The 20,047-nt window shown below is 38.9% G+C and overlaps 2 protein-coding genes across 2 annotated transcripts; one reads left to right on the forward strand and one right to left on the reverse strand.

The window, feature by feature from the left end:
• The first annotated feature begins 618 nt into the window (after positions 1 to 618).
• On the forward strand, positions 619 to 10,119 carry LOC113496840 (fibril-forming collagen alpha chain-like). The gene is made up of 25 exons (XM_026876209.1): positions 619 to 637; positions 877 to 1,047; positions 1,349 to 1,390; positions 1,553 to 1,594; positions 1,676 to 1,810; positions 2,234 to 2,409; positions 2,704 to 2,821; positions 2,906 to 3,030; positions 3,105 to 3,311; positions 3,410 to 3,508; positions 3,588 to 3,884; positions 3,959 to 4,426; positions 4,510 to 4,671; positions 4,757 to 4,954; positions 5,077 to 5,221; positions 5,374 to 5,634; positions 5,838 to 5,971; positions 6,043 to 6,312; positions 6,387 to 6,602; positions 6,685 to 6,973; positions 7,057 to 7,242; positions 7,324 to 7,545; positions 7,801 to 7,973; positions 8,487 to 8,708; positions 9,185 to 10,119. The coding sequence occupies exons 1-25, from the start codon at positions 631 to 633 to the stop codon at positions 9,329 to 9,331; spliced, it is 4,512 nt and encodes a 1,503-aa protein (XP_026732010.1). The 5' UTR covers positions 619 to 630; the 3' UTR covers positions 9,332 to 10,119.
• Positions 10,120 to 10,231: 112 nt separating this feature from the next.
• Positions 10,232 to 19,676, reverse strand: LOC113496390. The gene is made up of 5 exons (XM_026875578.1): positions 19,541 to 19,676; positions 17,749 to 17,908; positions 13,425 to 13,633; positions 11,561 to 11,812; positions 10,232 to 11,092 (listed from the first exon to the last, which is right to left on the reverse strand). Exons 1-5 carry the CDS (start codon positions 19,569 to 19,571, stop codon positions 10,902 to 10,904), a joined length of 843 nt encoding a protein of 280 aa, XP_026731379.1. The 5' UTR covers positions 19,572 to 19,676; the 3' UTR covers positions 10,232 to 10,901.
• Positions 19,677 to 20,047: the final 371 nt, after the last annotated feature.

Consider the following 20,047-nt stretch of genomic DNA (forward strand, 5'->3'; position numbering starts at 1 on the left):
TTCCAGCAACAACACAGTAAAAGGTAAGATCAATCTAATAACTAAATGAACAAATGAAAAAACCGTCAAACGCAAATTCCTCAACCAATTAAACCCCTAAAATCACAATAAACGAAAGTGTAATCATAGACAATTCTGTTCAATAAACAAATTGGTTCATTCACACGGAGTCGGTCGCTAAAATTAATTATTACAGTCGCCAATTGGTGGTTGTCAACTCCATATAGACAGATGTGTTGAACGCAGGCATAGGAGGGGTCACTGGGCCGGTGCTCATGACATCTTTAGAGATTCGAAGAGGCGCGGAGTCGACGCCCTGCTTCGATAGCCTTGAGCGGTATTGTTCTAATTTGTAGAACATTGATTTATTAAATGTCGTTGCGTTTATCATGATATACGTTTGGAATGTGATGCTACAATATTTATTGCTGTGGCCAATGTACACGAATTAAGATACTGTACTGGAATACTGGAACTATTTTAACGATTTCAACCGTTCTCAGAACCACGTGCAATTATAACAATTTACTGAAACTGTACCTACTTGAAGAGTTTTGCAGCGGATGTTATTTTTAAACATGTTCATAGAAGTCTTAGCCGGCCGTAGCTCTGGCGAAAGATAAACTTAATATGGGAGGTACAATGGATTACGATGTATTCTCGTTTATTAGTTTATCTTTTATTCTTCCGTCCTGGTGGTATTTACATAAAACAATTATATTGTTTTTAACATTATATTGGATTCATGCAAATACCTTGTTCTACAGTGTAAGAATAGTAGTGTGGTGTATTCAGTGTACTGTAATAGGTTTATGATTTCCCTTCTTCATCTTTACCCGCCTCGACTTCCATAATAACTGTTTCTCTTTGGTTCAGTAATGCGGTGGCTATGGCTGGCTGCGTGCGCGGCCTTGGTGCTGCCGGCTGCCTCCAAGGAGCTGGTGGAGGGCCCTCCTCGTGAAGACATCACGCAGGAGCTGCCGCAGGCGCAGGACCCGGACATCATCAACTACGACGATTATAATCCCTTCGGGGAGGATGATGATGGTTTGTGTACTTCCTATAACTGTTTGACGTATCTCGCATTCATAAAGTGGAAACTACAATATTATTAGGTACTTGTAGTTGGAACTTTAGCTTTGTCTGCGAGGATATCGGAGATCGTGATAAGTTGGTTAAGAACTTATTTGGGATTCAACTTAGTAAAAAGTAAGCGTTTTAACCAACAGTGTATTCATTTGCTAGTTTCGTACTACTACCTGTTTGGTTGGCAATTTAAATAAATGTATCATAGATATAGCTGAGTACCCTTTATTTTGACTGAAGTTAATAATTCGTTTCGTTACAGTTGTCGGATTGCAGGAGAGGGACTTCCCAAGATCAACAAGCAGTAAGTTTTTTCATTAACCGTCTCACTTGTGAGTTTGTGTGTGATGAACTTTTTCAAGTGTGTGGTTCATTATTATCGTATCTATTGCATACATAGCTAGTTTCATTGGTCTTGGGCCAGTTTTTTTCTTATTTCAAAATAAATTAATTTTGTTTGTTTCAGGCACACCACCCTTCAGAAGAACTCAAGTTCCGACGCCCAGAGGTAGGTACTATCTTATCTCCACAGATGTAATTAGGACGATTTTCAAAATATTGTAAATAATATGAAAATCGCTTTGTTCAGCTCCAACTATCTCCAAATGCGTGGACATCGGGCGTACGTGGAATGAGGGAGAAAACTGGAAGCGTGACAACTGTACTCTCTGCCAGTGTCATGGCGGCCGAGTCAACTGCACCATAGTACCTGCTTGCCTTACAGGTATGTGTTATACCTATAAGGCTGGTCTAGAACAGAACAAAAAATGTCTAGGTGAAATCAAATGGTATTAACCATAGATGTCCACAAGTTTGAAACGAAAAATTTTGCAGCTTGCTAGATTTTAAAGTTTAATTGAGAGGAAAGATAGTTTAAAGTTTTACGAAGTTTATTTGTTATTTTGCAATGACCATTTTGTTGGAATTAGAACGGATTTATTGCAACAGCTTATTGCAAATTTCTAATACACAAATTAAGAAGTCACCAGATATTTATGTACTTAGAAAACTTGCCTTATACTTACATATTTCTAGCAAAATAAAGAAATGTCAGACGGTTGCAAATGGTGGATGACTAACTAAAAACAAGAGATTATGTTATTCCTAGATCCTAAGACTTCTCAAACTTTTATACTCTCTTCACCAGCTCAAATACCAAACCGGCCAGTATTCGTGGGTTCTGCAGCCCAGCCGACATCGCCAGTGCGTGGTGTAGTGGGATCGCCTGGCGACGAGGGTCCGCCCGGCCCGCCTGGCTCACCCGGAGTCAACGGCGTGCCCGGAGCACCTGGCATGCCCGGACCCGCTGGACCTATACCTGATGTGAGTGCCATTGTACCTATATATTGCCGTGTAAAATAGGTCTAAGTGAAGTGAGAAAAATATTAGAAAACACGTTTTGGTTTGTATTTTTTTTTCTACAGAACACTAAAAAAGCCATTAGAGTAAGATCAAGTAAAAGTATAGAACTTATTATAGTAACCTTTTATAATATGCATGTTTCATTGAGGTCCTGCATTTAAAATTTCATGTTGTTTAAGCTTGAAAGAACTAGTAGAGACCGATATATCTATAATGATAGTTAATAAATTCATTTGAATGATGATTATTTAATAGGTAAACGCGTATCTGGCTCAACTAGCAGCTTCAGCTGGAGGTGACAAAGGACCGGCCTTCGATCCGTATCAGTACATGCAAGCTTCTGTTGGCACTCCAGGAATCAGAGGAATACCAGGTGAGCCATTATTATTTACGCAATCAGTGTCATATGTGTAAATTCTTTCACATAAACTACGTTTCATATCATTTTTGTTCTTAGGACCACAAGGCCCGCCTGGTCCGCAAGGTTTTCAAGGTCAACGAGGTGAGCCCGGTGAACCTGGTCTGCCAGGTCAGCAAGGACCACCTGGAGAAAGAGGACCGCAGGGATTACCAGGAAAAGATGTAAGACTATTTAACAAATGTCATTCCTTACATATTGGCCGTTATATATTTGCTTACCCATATGAAAATTACAGGGTTCCCCGGGAGAAGACGGTGAACCGGGTCCTACAGGATCAGTTGGCCAGCCAGGACCTCGCGGTACCCCAGGTGTGCCTGGTATTCAAGGGTTGAAAGGACATCGTGGGTTCGACGGCCGAGACGGGGCTAAAGGTGAACAAGGATTGCCTGGAGAAAAAGGACCCACTGGAATACCCGGTCCTTTAGGACCAATAGGACCAGCTGTGAGTGCATTTAATGAAGATGGATCCACTAACTTTATTTTTAATGATTTTGAACGAAATCGCTTTTACATTAATTATATTTTTTTTTCAACATACAGGGTCCAGTCGGCGCTAGAGGTGAAAGAGGTCGAGAGGGACCCCCCGGACCACCTGGCGTACGTGGAGTCGACGGTGCGCCTGGACCTCCAGGAATGACGGTATTTACATAAAATTTAAAATAAAATGTTGACTGTGTGTATCTATTATTTGCTTCTACTAGTCACATTATTTTTTCAGGGTAATACTGGCAAACCAGGTTCTCCTGGTTTCCCCGGAAGCGCGGGAATAAAAGGAGAAACGGGTATTGCTGGTCCAAAGGGCAGTCAAGGAATGCAAGGTCCTCGCGGTGAAGCGGGTCGTCCTGGGCCAGCAGGTGAAACAGGTGCTCCAGGAATCCCTGGGTTAGATGGTATACCTGGCGAAAAAGGTATTCAAGGACAGCCTGGTAGTTCAGGACCACAGGGTTTCCCAGGACCAAGAGGGTTACCCGGTACACCTGGAGATTCAGGATTGCCAGGAGCTAAAGGAATGCCGGTAAGGTGTAATTAACGATTTTGAATGTTTCTTTATGGGATTTTAAGTATACTAAACCAACTTTTATGTTGTAGGGTCAGCCAGGTGAAAGAGGACAGAAAGGTGATGGTGGCATCAGAGGTGAATCTGGTGCCCCTGGACCTCGTGGGCTGCCTGGAAATAGCGGGCCAGAGGGTAAACGCGGAAAGAGAGGACTAAGAGGACCCGCTGGTAACGTTGGACCTCAAGGCGAAAGAGGGTTACAAGGATTAAGAGGATTGCCTGGTGAATATGGGTTACCAGGGAATAAAGGTAACACGGGCGAAAGAGGATACCCGGGTATTCCAGGACCCAAAGGTACTCACGGTGATATCGGTGGAATAGGACCACAAGGTATGCCTGGACCACCCGGGCCTGTTGGTAGGCCTGGAATGCCTGGAAGAACGGGTCCAGTGGGTGAAAGAGGAATACCGGGAGCTGATGGCAAGCCAGGTGACAAGGGGCCTCAAGGCATAAGCGGTCCACCGGGGCCTATGGGCAGTATTGGAGTGCCTGGATTACGAGTAAGTTTCATGAATTATTTACAATTCAAGGGACTAAATAATCGTGTTAACGTACTAAGTGTAACACAAAATCTCATGGTTAGGGCGAACCTGGAAGAGACGGCGAGCCAGGGGCAGCAGGGCCTCAAGGTGAAAAAGGTGATGCTGGTCTTGATGGCAGTCCTGGTGTTCAAGGGCCTCAGGGAGTTGCTGGACCAGCCGGTGAAAGAGGACCGGTTGGCCCTTCGGGACCCACGGGATTCCCAGTAAGTTATTTAAATATAAGCTATACAATAGTTTATACCTAGATATTTCAACTAGAATTTATTATTATAAAATGCTATGTTTTAGGGTATGCCAGGAGCCGCTGGCATGCCAGGCTCGCCAGGTAAGGATGGCGAGCCGGGTATGGCTGGTCCGATAGGACCACCTGGCCCGTCAGGACCAAGAGGAGAAAGAGGGTTCACTGGAGACAGAGGTCAACCTGGCCAGCCTGGCGCACCAGGGGAGAAAGGTGAAACAGGGGCACTGGGACCAGATGGACCACCGGTAATAAAAATATTCGTTTTCATGTTGGAAGTTTATTACTTAAACGAGTGTTAAACCTCGTTTGATGTTTATGATTTATTTTATTATTTAAAGAATACTATAATAATTTTTATACATTTTAGGGTCCGGAGGGCTTGAGAGGTAGCAAAGGTCACCCTGGGTCTCCCGGAGTTATGGGTATGCCTGGACAACGTGGAATGAATGGAGCTCCCGGAGAGAAAGGGGAAAGGGGCGCTGCAGGGCCACCTGGCAATGATGGACCCGCAGGTGAAATTTATTCACATAGATTTTATCTGTTTTTTACTAAAGTGGAATTATAAATTATTACATGAAAGTATTTTCAAAACATAATTGTACGAATTATGTTTGGCCTATCTATAAGCTACACATTTTATTAAAAAAATCTTTAAAACCCCAAGGTCGTCAGGGAGAACAAGGACCACAAGGACCAATTGGTCCAGTTGGTCCAGCCGGTGAACCAGCAGAAAGAGGCGAGCCTGGTACTCCTGGAGTGCCTGGAGAATTGGGAGCCCCTGGTTCCCCTGGTGAACGTGGCCAACCTGGACCACAAGGCTTACAGGGTTTCCCAGGACCACAAGGTCTAACTGGCATGCCAGGTCTAAAGGGCGACAGAGGCTACGCTGGTGCAAAAGGACAGCAGGGAAATACTGGCAGTCCAGGTAAATTTTGATTGCACAGATAGCCGAGTAGTTGAGGTCACCACACCAAACACTGTGTGCGACGTGTCGCTGGTTCGATCCCCGCGTAGGATAAGCATTTGTATGATTCACGAATTATTGTTCTGAGTCTGGGTGCCTCTGTGCATGCGAATTTAATTTTTGTGAAAATAAATAAACTTTACTGATATTTTTTTACTTTTAAGGTATACCTGGTGAGACTGGAGCTCGTGGTTTACCTGGCTTGTCTGGCGCTAAAGGGGCACGCGGTGATTATGGACCTAAAGGAGAGACAGGACATGCCGGATTACCTGGTAGACCTGGAGACTTAGGACCACCGGTACGAAGCTCATTAAGTTTTAAAGTTTGATATTTTATTTGTAGCCGTCCTCATTTTATTTTGTATTTTAGGGACCTCAAGGCAGTACAGGACCAGCAGGCGCCCCTGGCATGCCGGGACCTAAAGGTTCTACGGGAGACTCCGGTAGGCCAGGTGCCCCTGGGCCGATTGGTTTAACTGGTCCCCAAGGCCAACTGGGACCTAAAGGTGAAAGAGGTAGCGAAGGTGAACCAGGTCCACAAGGGCCAAGCGGGCCCCCTGGGGCAGCTGGTGAGCGGGGTCCAGGAGGGTTACCAGGAATAGCAGGTCCACCTGGACCACAGGGACTTCGAGGCGCTCAGGTACATTTTATTCTATACTGTTTTCAAAAACTATGTATGATGGCCATAAACTATTATGGTTGTATTAAATATAGGGTGAAAGCGGCACCCCAGGCAAACCAGGTGCCGACGGTGCTCCTGGACAAGCTGGACCTCAAGGACGGCAAGGACCTCAAGGCCAGATGGGTGAACCTGGACCAGAAGGACGGCCTGGCAAGCAAGGACAACCGGGAATAGCTGGGCGGCCAGGCGACAAAGGTCCTATGGGACCATCAGGCTCGGCGGGCCCAGTAGGACCTCCAGGAGCTCAAGTATGTACCTGAGATTTTATTACTATTATACTTTATGTCTAAAGCTATTTTTTTAAACACTTATTTTTTCACTATTTGCTAGGGTCCATCCGGCCCCACAGGCCCTCCTGGCCCTTCAGGTGAAAGAGGACCAAGGGGCGAAAGCGGCCCACCAGGAGTAGACGGTCCTCGTGGAACTCCTGGTAGTGTGGGACCACCTGGACCATTTGGACCAAAAGGCGACCGAGGTGAATCTGGAGCGGATGGTGCTAAAGGTCACGCTGGACTGCCAGGTCTTCCGGGAATGGCTGGTGTCCCGGGAAGAACTGGTGAAAGAGGATTACCTGGACCGATGGGACCACCTGGCAAGGATGGAGATGTTGGCTCACGAGGTAGCTTTAATATGATATTTGTATTTATTTATCTCTCAATTTTACAAAATAATCACTCACATTTATTAAAATTTCGAATTCAGGTATTCCGGGGCGTGACGGTAGCCCAGGTATGCAAGGTCCACCAGGTCCCCAAGGAGGCCAAGGTCCTCCTGGAGAACCAGGAAGACATGGTTCACCTGGTCCTTCGGGTCCCCCCGGACCACCAGGGCCACCTGGCGAAGGTCTCGCTTATGACGCCGCCGCCATTGCAGCTATGTTACAGCAAGGTTAGTTTTAGTTTAGTTAGACATTTGGATAACCATGAAATTTTGCAAGGATTGTATAAACATTCATATTTTCTATCTCAGGTTCTGTGAAAGGCCCTGACCCGCTTGGAGACGACCCCAACTTGATGCCACCCCGTTTCTTCAAAGACGATATGTCAGCTGCCGAACGCAAGGAGGTTGTGATGAAGGCTTACGAAAGATTGAAAGTCTCTTTAGATAAGTTCCTTAAACCTGATGGTTCCAAGGAGGCGCCCGCAAAGACCTGTGGTGATATTAAGTATCACCATCCAGAGTTTGAGAGTGGTAAGTAGGCTGTAATACACCTAAACATGTGTTTATTTGTTACGGATGCTCTGATTCTAATACTATATTTAAACGGTTTGTAATTCAAAACTCAAAATAGTTACAGTTTTATGCTACTGAAAAAAGCTTTTCGGTAATGAAATATGCTAATTAACTGCTCTGTGGATGATGGATCCAATGACTTATAACTTATCGATATTCCTTATAATCCCTCTTAAAATGGAAATAACTCTCAACATTAAATGTATTCTGTAGGTCAATACTGGATCGATCCCAACGGCGGTGACATGAACGATGCTATCGTGGTTTACTGTGACATGACGACCGGCAGCAGCTGTGTGTTCCCCAAGCCGATTCAGTCGCAGGACATAGCCTTCACTGGCAAGCAACACGAACCCTGGCTCAGTGAGATGGATGAAGGATTCACTGTGAGTAGTCTAATGGTATCATGAATATTAAAACTATAACCGATATTCATTTCCTATTTTAAATTATATTTACTTTTCTATGAGTTACCTTCTTGGTGCTCTCTATTGCACTACCGACTTTTTTACTGCCTCTGGTACTGCGGATAAAGAACTTGTATGAAAACTAGTAGGCTAGGGCGCCAGTGTGGAATAGGTCCCACACTGCGGTAGCGATTCATCATCATCATCATCTCAGAATATAGCTGTTCACTGCTGGACATAGGTCTCTCTGTTCCTTCTCGGTACGGGTTATTAATATTTAATTAAAGTACTCTTAGGTTTGGGTACTTCCATATTCATACTGCATTACATATGATTGCAATTCCATCAGGCTCAACAGCTAATAGAAAACCTTATGTGTTGTTCTGATTTGAACAATACCGTATTATGATCATCGAATATTAGGTACATGATTTCATGAATCAATGGTGCAGCAGAATCAACAACATTATAAAAACTTAACCTGCTTCCTAGATTACGTACAAGGCGGACCACACACAGCTGACTTACCTGCAACTGATGTCAGCGAAGGCGTCTCAGAACGTGACGTTCCACTGTCGCAACACTATCGGCTATTACGACGCGAGGACCAAGAACTACAGGAAGGGCATCAAGCTGCTGGCGTACAATGATGCTGAGATCTTACCAAAGGCTAACAACAGACTTAGATATAAGGCGCTATTGGATGAGTGTCAGGTAAGCTTGAGTTAAGAGCGCGAAATTTATGAGGTTTCTTTTATTTCAAAACCGAAATTCCATTAGGGTAACAGTAGTAGATGTAATTTCAGTTATACGTTTTTAGATTGATGAAATTAATCCTTACTAATATTATAAATGCGAAAGTAACTCTGTGTGTCTGTTTGTTACGCTTTCACGTCTAAACCACTGAACCGATTTTAATGAAAATTGGTACAGAGATAGAGTTGACCTTGAGAAAGAACATAGGATAGTTTTTAAACAGGTGCTCTGTTGTCTGTTAATGGACCCGAACAGCAACTTTATTCTAAAGACTGTTAATTTGTTGCAGTGTAAAATCGCGCCGCAATTTTCACTAACGAACTTTCAAGTTTCAGTAATATCCGAAAACCTTTGATTTTGATGGAGCGATTGATGCTCATTGGGGCAATCCAGATTTCGAACTTTTTATCCATGAAAATCTTTCTTCATTTCAGCACCTGAGTTCTAGTTGGGCGCGAACTATCGTTGAGTACGAGACCGACAAGCCTGGTCGCCTGCCTCTCCTCGACGTAGCCATCAGGGATGTCGGCAGACCTCAACAGATGTTCAGGGTGGAGCTAGGTCTAGCATGCTTTACTTAGAGACAAAGTTTTGGGCGCCTTCAAATTAGTGGTTGGAGGAAGCGCTTCAAGTGCGGCCCTGTGTTGCACTAGCTTCTTTGACACTAATTCTTTTAGATATTCTAGAAGCTCAGTGGCAACCGCAGTTAGTAACGCCACTACTGTGTGCACGTGCTAGTCACCCTCCCTCCGCTCACATATGAGCGGTGAGAAGAGGAGGGCGCCATTGCCAAGACGCATTCGATGTGGTAGATTGTCTATCCATTGTCCTCTACCCACCACTTTCATTCTTTATATCAATAGTGGCTAGCGTTCTTATTTCAATGCAGTGCTGCGCCAGCGCTTTCTCACACATCTAATTTGAGACACCCTAACAATAAAAACAACGAACGAACGAAGCTATAATCCAAATGTGGCAACATTCCGCTCAATGCTGGTGTTTCATTTAGAATTTATTAATGTTGCCAGTTTATTATATTGATGTAAGTTACCTATTCGCATTTAAATAGAAAGTAATTTATGGAATAAGCGTTAGGAAGTAAGATCTCAATATCTTTTTATTAGTTACTTGTAAAGACATACTTACATTTTATATTTCAATTTTTACTTTTATTTTACGTACTTTAATTTGTATTATTCGAACTACCGTACATTTTTGTAGGGTTATATTTTTTTTAAATAGTAAGGTGACTCAACTAAAATAATAAATAGTTACACTGCCAATTATAAGCATTTATTACAACTAACCACTAAAATAACACAACAAGTACCTATTACAATAAGAATAAAAAAATCGTAACAATATTTTTTAATAATAATAATATTTTTTTTATAATTTACTTTCATATTTGTTATATTGTTTCCTTTAATGTGATTTATTATTATTAAGCATTTTTAATATTAAGTACTTAAACTAATAAATAAGTCGTCACAACATAGTATTATTTTGTTAATTTAATTTACGATGGTCCGCTTAGTTATTTGTACATAATGTAAAAGTCCTTATTTTTAAGTATAAACGTCATGTGATTCCTATATTCGAGTATAATGTTATTGTTCTAAGTTTTTATTTTATATTAATCTGTAATAAATACTGTTAAGCAATGTAATCGTTATTAAATTTTATATTTTTATAACTTTGGGTTTCTTTCACCACTTTTTCTACATTCGCGCGTATATTACCTATGATTTAAAATTTTGACAAATATTTTTTTTTAAGTTTTTAAATTGGCACTTTTAAAAGGCATTCAATTGCTAAAATAGTTTTTTGGTTATATAATTTAAGATCTTAATAATATCAAGATCACTGGATACAAAAGCCTCCATTTTACGACACGCCAAATTCTAACAATAATCACTTTTTCGATAAACGAAATTACAAATAGTACACAGTATTCCTTCTTTATTAAATGATGCAACGGTTTACTCACATTTATGAGCTGAGCGACCCCACCGCGTGAGCTCATGATTAAGGACTCCGGTTTGGGTCCGAAACTAGCCGAAACTAACCGATAAATACGCGTGAGTAAACCGTTGCATCATTTAATAATGAATCGTGGCTCTCACGATCGTTACTATCAAAGTATTCCATCTACTGGGTCGTGGAGTCGCAGGAATTCTTCCTAACACAGGTGACGAAGGGTGGTACACTGCAGGTGCACTTGGTGCAGTTGTCATCAACAGTGACCTCGTCTCCGATGGTCATCGTCATGTTCCCGAACGTGCATTGCGCGCTCAGGTTGCGGATGTTTAGACCGCGGACTACTTTTGTCTTTGTGGTCTCTGAAATGATACAAAAATAGCTGATAAATATATTCTTGCTTTCCTAGAAATGCTTTTTAATAGATCAATTAGAAGAGTAATATTAATGGCTCTGGTTGGCAATGCCAAAATATCATTCTTATCGAGAAGAACCGGTTATTAGTATTTTTATCAGTAGTTTGCCCATGTACATCTCTGAATCAATTTACGATTGTTCTGCATCTGCACTAACAATCGAAATGTAAGTAAAGTTGTTTCATTCAAAATGTCGATCTAGCTTCCAATGAATTATAAATCTTTGAAACTAGTAGATTACACTTTCAGAACTTCCATATTATGACTGTTTTGAAACAGTTTGAACATGCCAGGTTCGAACCTGTCTATAACGCTAACCAACAATATTTTTAATTAGTTGTTGAAACCTTCGACGACCTATAAACTACTTATTACATGCCTTATCACTCCAAAAAGGTTCTAAATGTGACTTACGGCATTCAAACCCGATGGGACAACTCCTCTTACTACCAACGAACACAGGCGCGCAGTTCTTATGCAGGTCAGATTGGTAGTGGATCTCCAGCCCGCAGTTTATGTCGGTGCAGTAGGCGTCGCTGACGGTACCGTTGAAGTTCGCGGTACAGAGGCAAGTCTTCTGAGTGTTCTTAGGTTGGTAGGTCTCGCCTTCGTGGTATGTCTTGCCGTCGACTTCGCAGGTCTTTAGCTGGGCGATTGAGTCTTTGCCTGGGTAATGATTGGAATTATGTTATTTCGGTATGAGCGTTGAGCCAGGTTTGGATGAGGGGATGATTGTTGGTGACTTACTTTTAAAAAATTTGATTGAGATTACCAATGCTTTTAAAATTCAAAAATTTTGTTGTTAATCTCTTGACTGATTGGCTTGACCGATTCTCGTGAAATTTGGTGTAAATATTAGGAATGTCTTAGAATTGGACATTTATTTCTCCTCTTTTATTTTCTACTTAAAAATAATTTGTAAGCCAAAACAGCGATATTTGAGACAACTAGAATAACTATAGTACTTGTATATTTTAAACTTCCTTATTTATGCACCTACTTAAGATTTCTGAAATCGTCATTATTGATATTCTTGAGAAACCTATACGCTGAGGTCAGTGACGTCACAACACAGCCCTGAGCTTACTATTAGGGACATCCTCCGTAAACAAAAATCCTCTCGAAACACTAAATAAATATTTATTATTTATTTAAATAATAAAGTCAAGGCGATCCCCTTTTATTGAATTTGTGAACAATACTGTATAGTGCTTTAACGCCCACATACATACATACTAACATTATCTGTGTACTAAAATTATAAACCTAATAGTTAGTTAACTTTTCTTAATTCCTTTACAAACATTAGACCTACATATATTCTATTTATTTTATTCTAAGTTTAAAAAAGAGAGAGGTCATTTTCTACGTTCAAAAAAAGTTTCACAAAAGGACAATTTCCCGCTCGCTATTAAATTAAATTTGGAACACGATACCCAGTAATTTTTCATTTGTCTAATACCGGTGTATTGTTTATTAGTGCAACATTTAGACAAGGATGGAATGTCATCAGCATTACGTGTCCACAATAGATCGTTCGCTCGTAATTCAGCAATAGAATCTGTGTTTACGAACCTGAATACGTAAGTCACCTATTGTCTACCATAAACTTGGACCATTAAATTGTGTGTCGTCTAAAAATAGACCTGATTAAGAAGCAATCGATTTGTTTGTTCGACAACGAACAGGTGCATCGTCATATGATTAATGAACTCAATAAAACTATTCGTCCTTTAAGAATAATTAAAACTAATAATGCGTTCTAGGTCCCGTTGGAAATTCATTGTATCGACAGTGATGTTTCACCCCGTACTGAAATTCTTTTTATTGTGTTTGGAGATTGCTAAGGAGAATACAAATTAGTATCAAATTTAATCCAATTACGATTCATTCATCAGCAACTTTAAATGTCGGAATAACGGTTTTCAAGTGCTTTGTTGTTTTTATGCACATACAAAACGTTTTTTTTTAAACAAAAAGCGACACTGAAATCGTTTTGAGTATTCCAGAGAGACCTATGTACTCATTAAGCGGAGATTTCGAAGGAAATTTTAATGATAAAATTAAATATTTAAATTGACTCTATTCTTCAACAGCACGGGCGCAGGAAATAGAAAACCTCCTCAGAGTCCAGTAGATAGTAAAGGTATCCATTTCGCAAACCTTTTTAGGCTTACATTTTTAATTTCCAATTAACTGCTCTTTAAGAACTTATTCAGAACTAAGCCGTCATTTACCTTATATTATTTAAGTACAATGTTTTGCTCCCACTACTCACCGCATACAGAGCCGGTACTACAACACGAGTCTAACTCGTAGGTGCTGATACATTGCTGCTGCATATCATTATCAAACTCCTCGACGCAGTCCACCGCCGCGCAACTGAACGAAGGCTCCCCGTTAAACACGGCGCAGCTGCACGCGAGCGAGCACGGGTTGCTGATCAGGGCTTGAGGTATAGACGCTCCGTTGTCGTAAGGTATACCCCTGGAATACAATCATAAAAAGTATTAAGAAATAAGCAGCTTTTCACATCCATATTTTATGATGTTTTTACTATTTTGACTGTACAATAAATGAACAACAAAGGGTTACACATTCGAACGAAACATCAAACGCTATTTTACTGTGATTCCAAGAAAAAGTGATTAAACTGGATTTTAGGTGTGCTTTACTAAGGATGTCATCTATTTTTGCAATGTTCTTAGAGAAGTGGACGGGTCTTGCTGAAATTACGAAAATAAATTTCACTTGTCAAAGCAACATCATCTTTTATGCTGGGCTCTCGTTAGATGGTGAAAAAATTACTTATACTCTTAAAATAGTCTAAAAATAATAGGATATGAAAGCTATTTGCCAAGTTTTGTATTATTATTTACAGTGAAGTCATACGTTTTATATCCATACTAAAAACCATAAAGAACCAGAATTTAAATAAGTTTCATTACCTCAGCTATAGAAATACCTAGACTCAGTTTATTTAATTCCACTATTGCAACAACGTCAGCCCTTCAACGTAACACTTTAACGGAACGGTTAATTGAATTCCTTTCAAAGTCAATAAAATAAATTGGATATACTTAAAGTAAATTAAATGAATTGAAATGTTGAAGTTAATTGAATTGTTGTCAGGTTTACGATCACTTTAATTGGTTGGTTATCCGTAACTCTTGATCCATTAAAGTAAACAAAATAATAAATACTTGTTTCCGTGTACAATTGCCCGAAGAGATCAATTAATACCTATTGGTTTATGAGTATGAGTTTAAATAAATACCTTTGTATTTATAACTAAGTGCCGTTTAATGTTCTGCAATCAACAATGTAAATATTTTTGTAGCAATACTCTTGTTTTGCCTTCCTTAGACGATGTTTCTTGGAATGAGGAGAAGAATGAAACATTCAAGAAAAGGAGAAAAATTGCGAAAATTCTCTTGATAAACTTTCGAAGGGTTAACGTAATTCAATCAACGTAAATGTTCAATTAAAAATATTATGTCGTAAACTATTAGTAACCTGTTGTTTTTTGGAGGAAACAACTTGTCTTCTGAAACCGTACATTACTGCATACATCATTTTAGACGTGCTTACAACAGTGTAAAGTCTTAAAATGGTTAAGAAACACTTTAACAGAAAATCTGCACTCCAAATAATGGAATCTGAAATCGACAGACTGCATTGAGCTTGCGTGGTGATCTGTGCTCAAACCTTCTCTATAGATATACGGAAAGAGTTGCCTTGCTGTAGGATATTTATAGGCTGGGACAAGATTCTCACAAAATTCAGCTTACCTACCTAATTTCCTTAAGAATAATCCGTTTAAATTTAAACTTATGTATACCGGATACTCGTGGAGAATGAGTTCAAATAAGTTGTATTTACATTTTCGACTATTCAAACAGCGTTTCTCCATAAAGAGGTAATGGCTAAACGTTGTTACACTTTGTTTTTAGGTTTATCTAATTGAATAGGCCCGTTATGACATTATCATGCCTGGTAAGTGGCAGTGAACTAGTCGGATCTTCCTATTAGCTATCATGGTTGTTATAATTAAAGGCTGTTTATTTTAAAAGAACAGCCGTGTAAATAATAAGCGTACTTAATTAGTTAATTATAAACAAAGTTCTAAGTTTCTGAGGGCTGTCATTACTAACCCTAGATTTATTTTGTTTTTATGTCTGTGAAAATTTCTACTGTACGGATAAATTTACAAACCCTCGGCGGTGTCCCAGTAGCAGGGTTCCATTTTTAGTCTTTAGATACAGAACAAGAAGAATCAGCGTGAATCGATGTTAAAAGAGCATTTCAAATGTAATTGCGGTCGAACTAAAATCCATTTCCTGATCAGCAAACTAGCTAGAAAACTTTGAAGTAGTTATTTTCTTGTGTTAAGTTCTTGTTATTGTAATTCAACCGCTTATCCGAAGCAATTACAAGCAAATTATGAGAAAATCATTTTAAACGCCACAACTTGGAACTTGTATGAATTTCTGGAACCTGTATAGTAATTGTATGAAGGTTTTTGAATGATTCTGTACTTGTATCTCATTTTACTTTTAGTAAAGATAAAGACCATTGTTCTCACCTTGATGATTTAATTTTTTTGTTCTTTGCTTTCCCGAATGTTACCTTAACTTACCTTCAACTGATTTAAATTGAATCCAAAAGTAAGCTTAATTATTTCCGTGGTCTATAAATTTCGAACATCCATTTACAATATACTCATATCATCTCTTGCAATCATCACTTATCATGGCATACATAAGTACAAAGAAATTCATCAAATTCTACAGACATTTTCCCTTCAGAGTTGAGTATACAACCGATCACAGGCAAAAGGCATTCAGTTATTGTCAAAAAATGTTATTTTCAACATTAAATAACTCGAGATTACGTAGACATTGTCATCTAAGCGAAGGTCACACCAGCCGGCATTTCCCCAGGGTCATTCGAGAGGTCACCCACTGTTTTTGTTAAGTCAGCAGTTTTGGGTGTCTCTGGGTATTGCACGAGGTCAGTGTCACGCGAGAATTTGGCTTTTTTAATGCCCAAACGCTACTTATTGAGATGATTGACCTTTGTGAAGTTTGAATAGGTTTTGCCCTAATTTAGATTGGACTAAAGAATAAATGTCGCGATGGCCTTTCGAGTGGTCAGTATATCAAAGTCTATTATTTTCTTTTTATATATAAAACGACTCTCATTTAGGAACTTAATCCTTACGGGGGGTTTCGCAAACTTTCAAGTACATGCACAAAGACACCTAGACTCAGGGCAAGCATTAATGGATCACGCAAAAGGATGTCCTACGCGGGGATCGCACCCACAGCACAAGACATAATCCTCAACCATTCAGCTATCCATGCCGTCTGTTTCATTTAGTTGTTTAAAGTACGACTCCTTTTCATATTGAATTCTAAAGAGTCTATGACACTTTCTCTTTAACGAACGCTCTGTAAGTAGTTTGCCGTTAAATTGCAGCAAAATTACGATAACCTACAATTCAACAAAATTCGTGAAATGTTAAAAAAGGACACGGGTGTATATGCAATAAGGTTTCATTGGTATACACCCTGGTTATAAAGATTGAATAATGCATGGTGTAACAAGAGTGTGGTATATTGCCTAACTATCTGGGCAGCGTATGCGCCATACGGGCAAATAATGATATGTTGCACGTTTACGTAGGACGTAAATATAATAAATATGTTATTGATTATTTACGCTTATTTATTTATTTTTATTTATTTATTGATAAGGCAAACCAACGACATATTTACAATTACGATTTGTAACATTATTTCCATAATTTATGTTCAATGTAAATACGTCACTTACAGGTATGCACACCATTTACAGTATACTACTTACAAACATGCTTCAAGTGACAAAATTAAGCTAGCTTCATACAGTTACATAGAAATAATATAAAAAATAAGTAATTATAACACAATTAAGATTATCATTATTAACTTAAAATTAGTAAAGATTAATCAAAATTAAAATAACTAAAAATAAAATTGCTCCGTATAAATTTAAAAGTAGAGTAAGGCAGCCGATCACAGAGTAATATTTAAATTCGAGATTTTAGCTTTAAATTGCGACATTGGGAGGAAAAATATGTCGATATCGCTGTTGTCTGAGGAAGCCCTGTTATACAGGGACATCATTCTGTGTCATCATCTATTCTTATTACACATAGTGATGTGGTGCAGTAAGTGATTTGTAACTTGTTGAGTTTGTAAAAGATATACGTATATTTAGCATGTAAGTTTAAAGTGAAGTAAATTTAGTGTTATCATTCGAATAAAATTATCCCTCAATCTTCATAAACTATCTAAGAAACGAAAACTAAGAACCATCTCAATCGACTGATGTTTTGAAGCGTTCATTTGTACGCTTTAAAATATCGGGGCATTTGTTTGGAGATATATACCTATATAATTTATCTCTACATACTGTTAAGGCATTCCTCCAACACATATATTTCTTCATCTGGTGATAAAATTAAATTCTTCCAATAAGAAATCTCATATCTGCAATCATGTCTTATACCACCCTCATTCAACCAATTAAAAACCTTAACACAGTTAAGTACTTACTTATAGTAGCATTTAGCCGGGTCTGGTTGGAAGTCAGGACAGTTGAATGCGTCGGGGCAAAGAGCGCCGTCGGCCGGCGGCAGCGGCGTGCATCCCAACTCCGTGTAGAAACCTGCCATGTCGCACTCGCCCGCCATGTCCGTGGAGACTGAGCCCAGGACTGAAAGGAAACAGGTGAGATAGAGTGCTCAAGATAATATGTAGACAGTGTGATAACTATCTTGAGTCTGCTTCTGTAATCGACTTAGTGGAGATGCCAGTGTGATGGTTAGATGAGAATTCTGCACCCGAAAAATAAGTGAAGCTTTGGTCAGTGGGTCGTCTTAGGGGCTGAGATGAGATAGGCAAGAGTACTCAAGAAAAAGAACTGAAAACCCGTAGACAGTGATAACTATGCCTTGAGTCTGATTCTGTTATGGACTCAGTTGAGATGGCAGTGTCATGACAAATAAGTTTAACTTGATCACTTACTTCATGTTAGTATCATGGTTAGTAAGTTATTATAGAACACAATTAGGTGAAACCTAAATTAAATCCCTCATCAGCATTTTTGCCATCTTTCGTAGGTAATAAAGAACGGTAATATTAATTTCGGGATATATACAAAACAACTTTTCTGTCCATAAATAGAATAATTGTAAATACAACTGTAACAACGCTCGAGAAGTTACGCTCCACGGTGGTATCAATACCGAAAATCAAAATCGTTTTAGTCGTTTACACACTCAAAATTTTTGTGTGTTTATCGTCGTGAACAAGTTTACCAAAGTAATTTGCTCTTAAGACACCCTTGCCATGCAATGGGACGGTAACTAGCCACTTTATCATTATTATAGGTTTGCGGCTGGTAAGATTAATATCTGATATCTAATCTAAGCGGTTGGCCGTGTCCCATATAAATGCCAATATATTAAGTAAACCTATACCAAAGAATACGCAATTTGTAATTCGTTCCGTTGTTGTAACGAGTATCCAATTATTATGACCTTACACGGTTATGGTTCTTTTAACTTTCAATCGTAACACTTAGAAAGTGTTAACAATTATATGGATATTTGTTAATTACTGACATTTTGAAACAACTACGAGATTATTCATAGTTACACGCTCTGTTCGATCTTTTATCTATTAGGTACATACATTGTAAAATTGTGATAATATGAATTGTTGGATAGATGCTCACACAATACATGCCAATATCGTGTAATCCGAACCGTGTAAAGTTGATATTGTTGACACTAATAAAACTAATCAAGGCATTAATTAGAATGTGTTTGCGCTAATCAATAATTGTATTAACATCACAGTTAGAATCAATACCAATGTTTCAGTAATTACGCTGAAATATATATATATTTATAGGTAGGATAGGATGTTGCTCTGACACTGCGATATCATTTTGAGGTGAAATAATTGATGATTTTTTGTTTTAGAATTGCTTATGATAGGTACTTGTACATGCAAGCGTAACGAACCTTGTTTGTAGTGTATGGATTTAACGTAGATATGAACAAATTATGATAATCGGCAGACAAATCTAAAATACTTCCCTTCTGAAATATTGAAACGGATGAAAGAGTATCTCGAATTTTAAACAGGATACCTCTGTAAAGCTTGCTTATAGAAGAAGATACTAAAATTTAAATCGAATTATCTACATAGACAAAGGTCGATTTATTTAAAAATGCAGATAAATTTAATTTAAGAATTAGATACGATTTAATATAAACAAATAAACATAATTAAAAAGAAAATAGGAAGTAAATAGTGTCAAATTAAAAACCAAACTTACCGAGCATCACAAAACTGAGAACAGCCTTCATGGTCTATTAGATTTAGTATTGGAGTAAAAAAATAAGAAACAAGAACTTCACTAATCCTTGTTTACGTTACTAAGCGTAATTAAATTAAGGTAACGACACAAACACGCGCTGAGCCGACTGCGAGCGATGACGGAATGAGCTGTGAAATGCAAATCGGAGTTGCGCACGCGCATATATTGATGGCCGATCATGATACTGCTGTCCGATGAATCATACCAGAACTAGGGGTTATTCCGAAGTATAGTTAAGGACGGAATTAATAAATCAGGAAATAGACTTTTAAATATTTGGAAGTTAACTTTACATAATATTTTATCAAAGAAATGTTTTATTCAGTTTTCTAAGAACAGTGCCTTGAGGGACACCAACTTATGAAGATATGTGTATTACGACGAGTATGTTTTATTTTGTTTACATCCATACAAAAACAAAGAAGATTGTGGACTTACAAGTTTGATGCTTTGCGTAAAACTAAA

Source organism: Trichoplusia ni, chromosome 8 (genome assembly GCF_003590095.1).
Source record: "Trichoplusia ni isolate ovarian cell line Hi5 chromosome 8, tn1, whole genome shotgun sequence".
NCBI classification, from domain to species: domain Eukaryota; kingdom Metazoa; phylum Arthropoda; class Insecta; order Lepidoptera; family Noctuidae; genus Trichoplusia; species Trichoplusia ni.

What these genes read in the sequence shown, in the direction of transcription:
- LOC113496840 (XM_026876209.1), top strand. An exon ending in TAGGACCTCCAGGAGCTCAA is followed by an intron (nt 6,603 to 6,684) that starts GTATGTACCTGA and finishes ACTATTTGCTAG; the next exon opens with GGTCCATCCGGCCCCACAGG. An exon ending in TGGAGATGTTGGCTCACGAG is followed by an intron (nt 6,974 to 7,056) that starts GTAGCTTTAATA and finishes TTTCGAATTCAG; the next exon opens with GTATTCCGGGGCGTGACGGT.
- LOC113496390 (XM_026875578.1), bottom strand. Translation starts at nt 19,571, where the DNA reads ATGAAGGCTGTTCTCAGTTTTGTGATGCTCG. An exon ending in TCTCAGTTTTGTGATGCTCG is followed by an intron (nt 17,909 to 19,540) that starts GTAAGTTTGGTT and finishes GTTTCCTTTCAG; the next exon opens with TCCTGGGCTCAGTCTCCACG. An exon ending in TCCCATCGGGTTTGAATGCC is followed by an intron (nt 11,093 to 11,560) that starts GTAAGTCACATT and finishes GTATCATTTCAG; the next exon opens with AGACCACAAAGACAAAAGTA.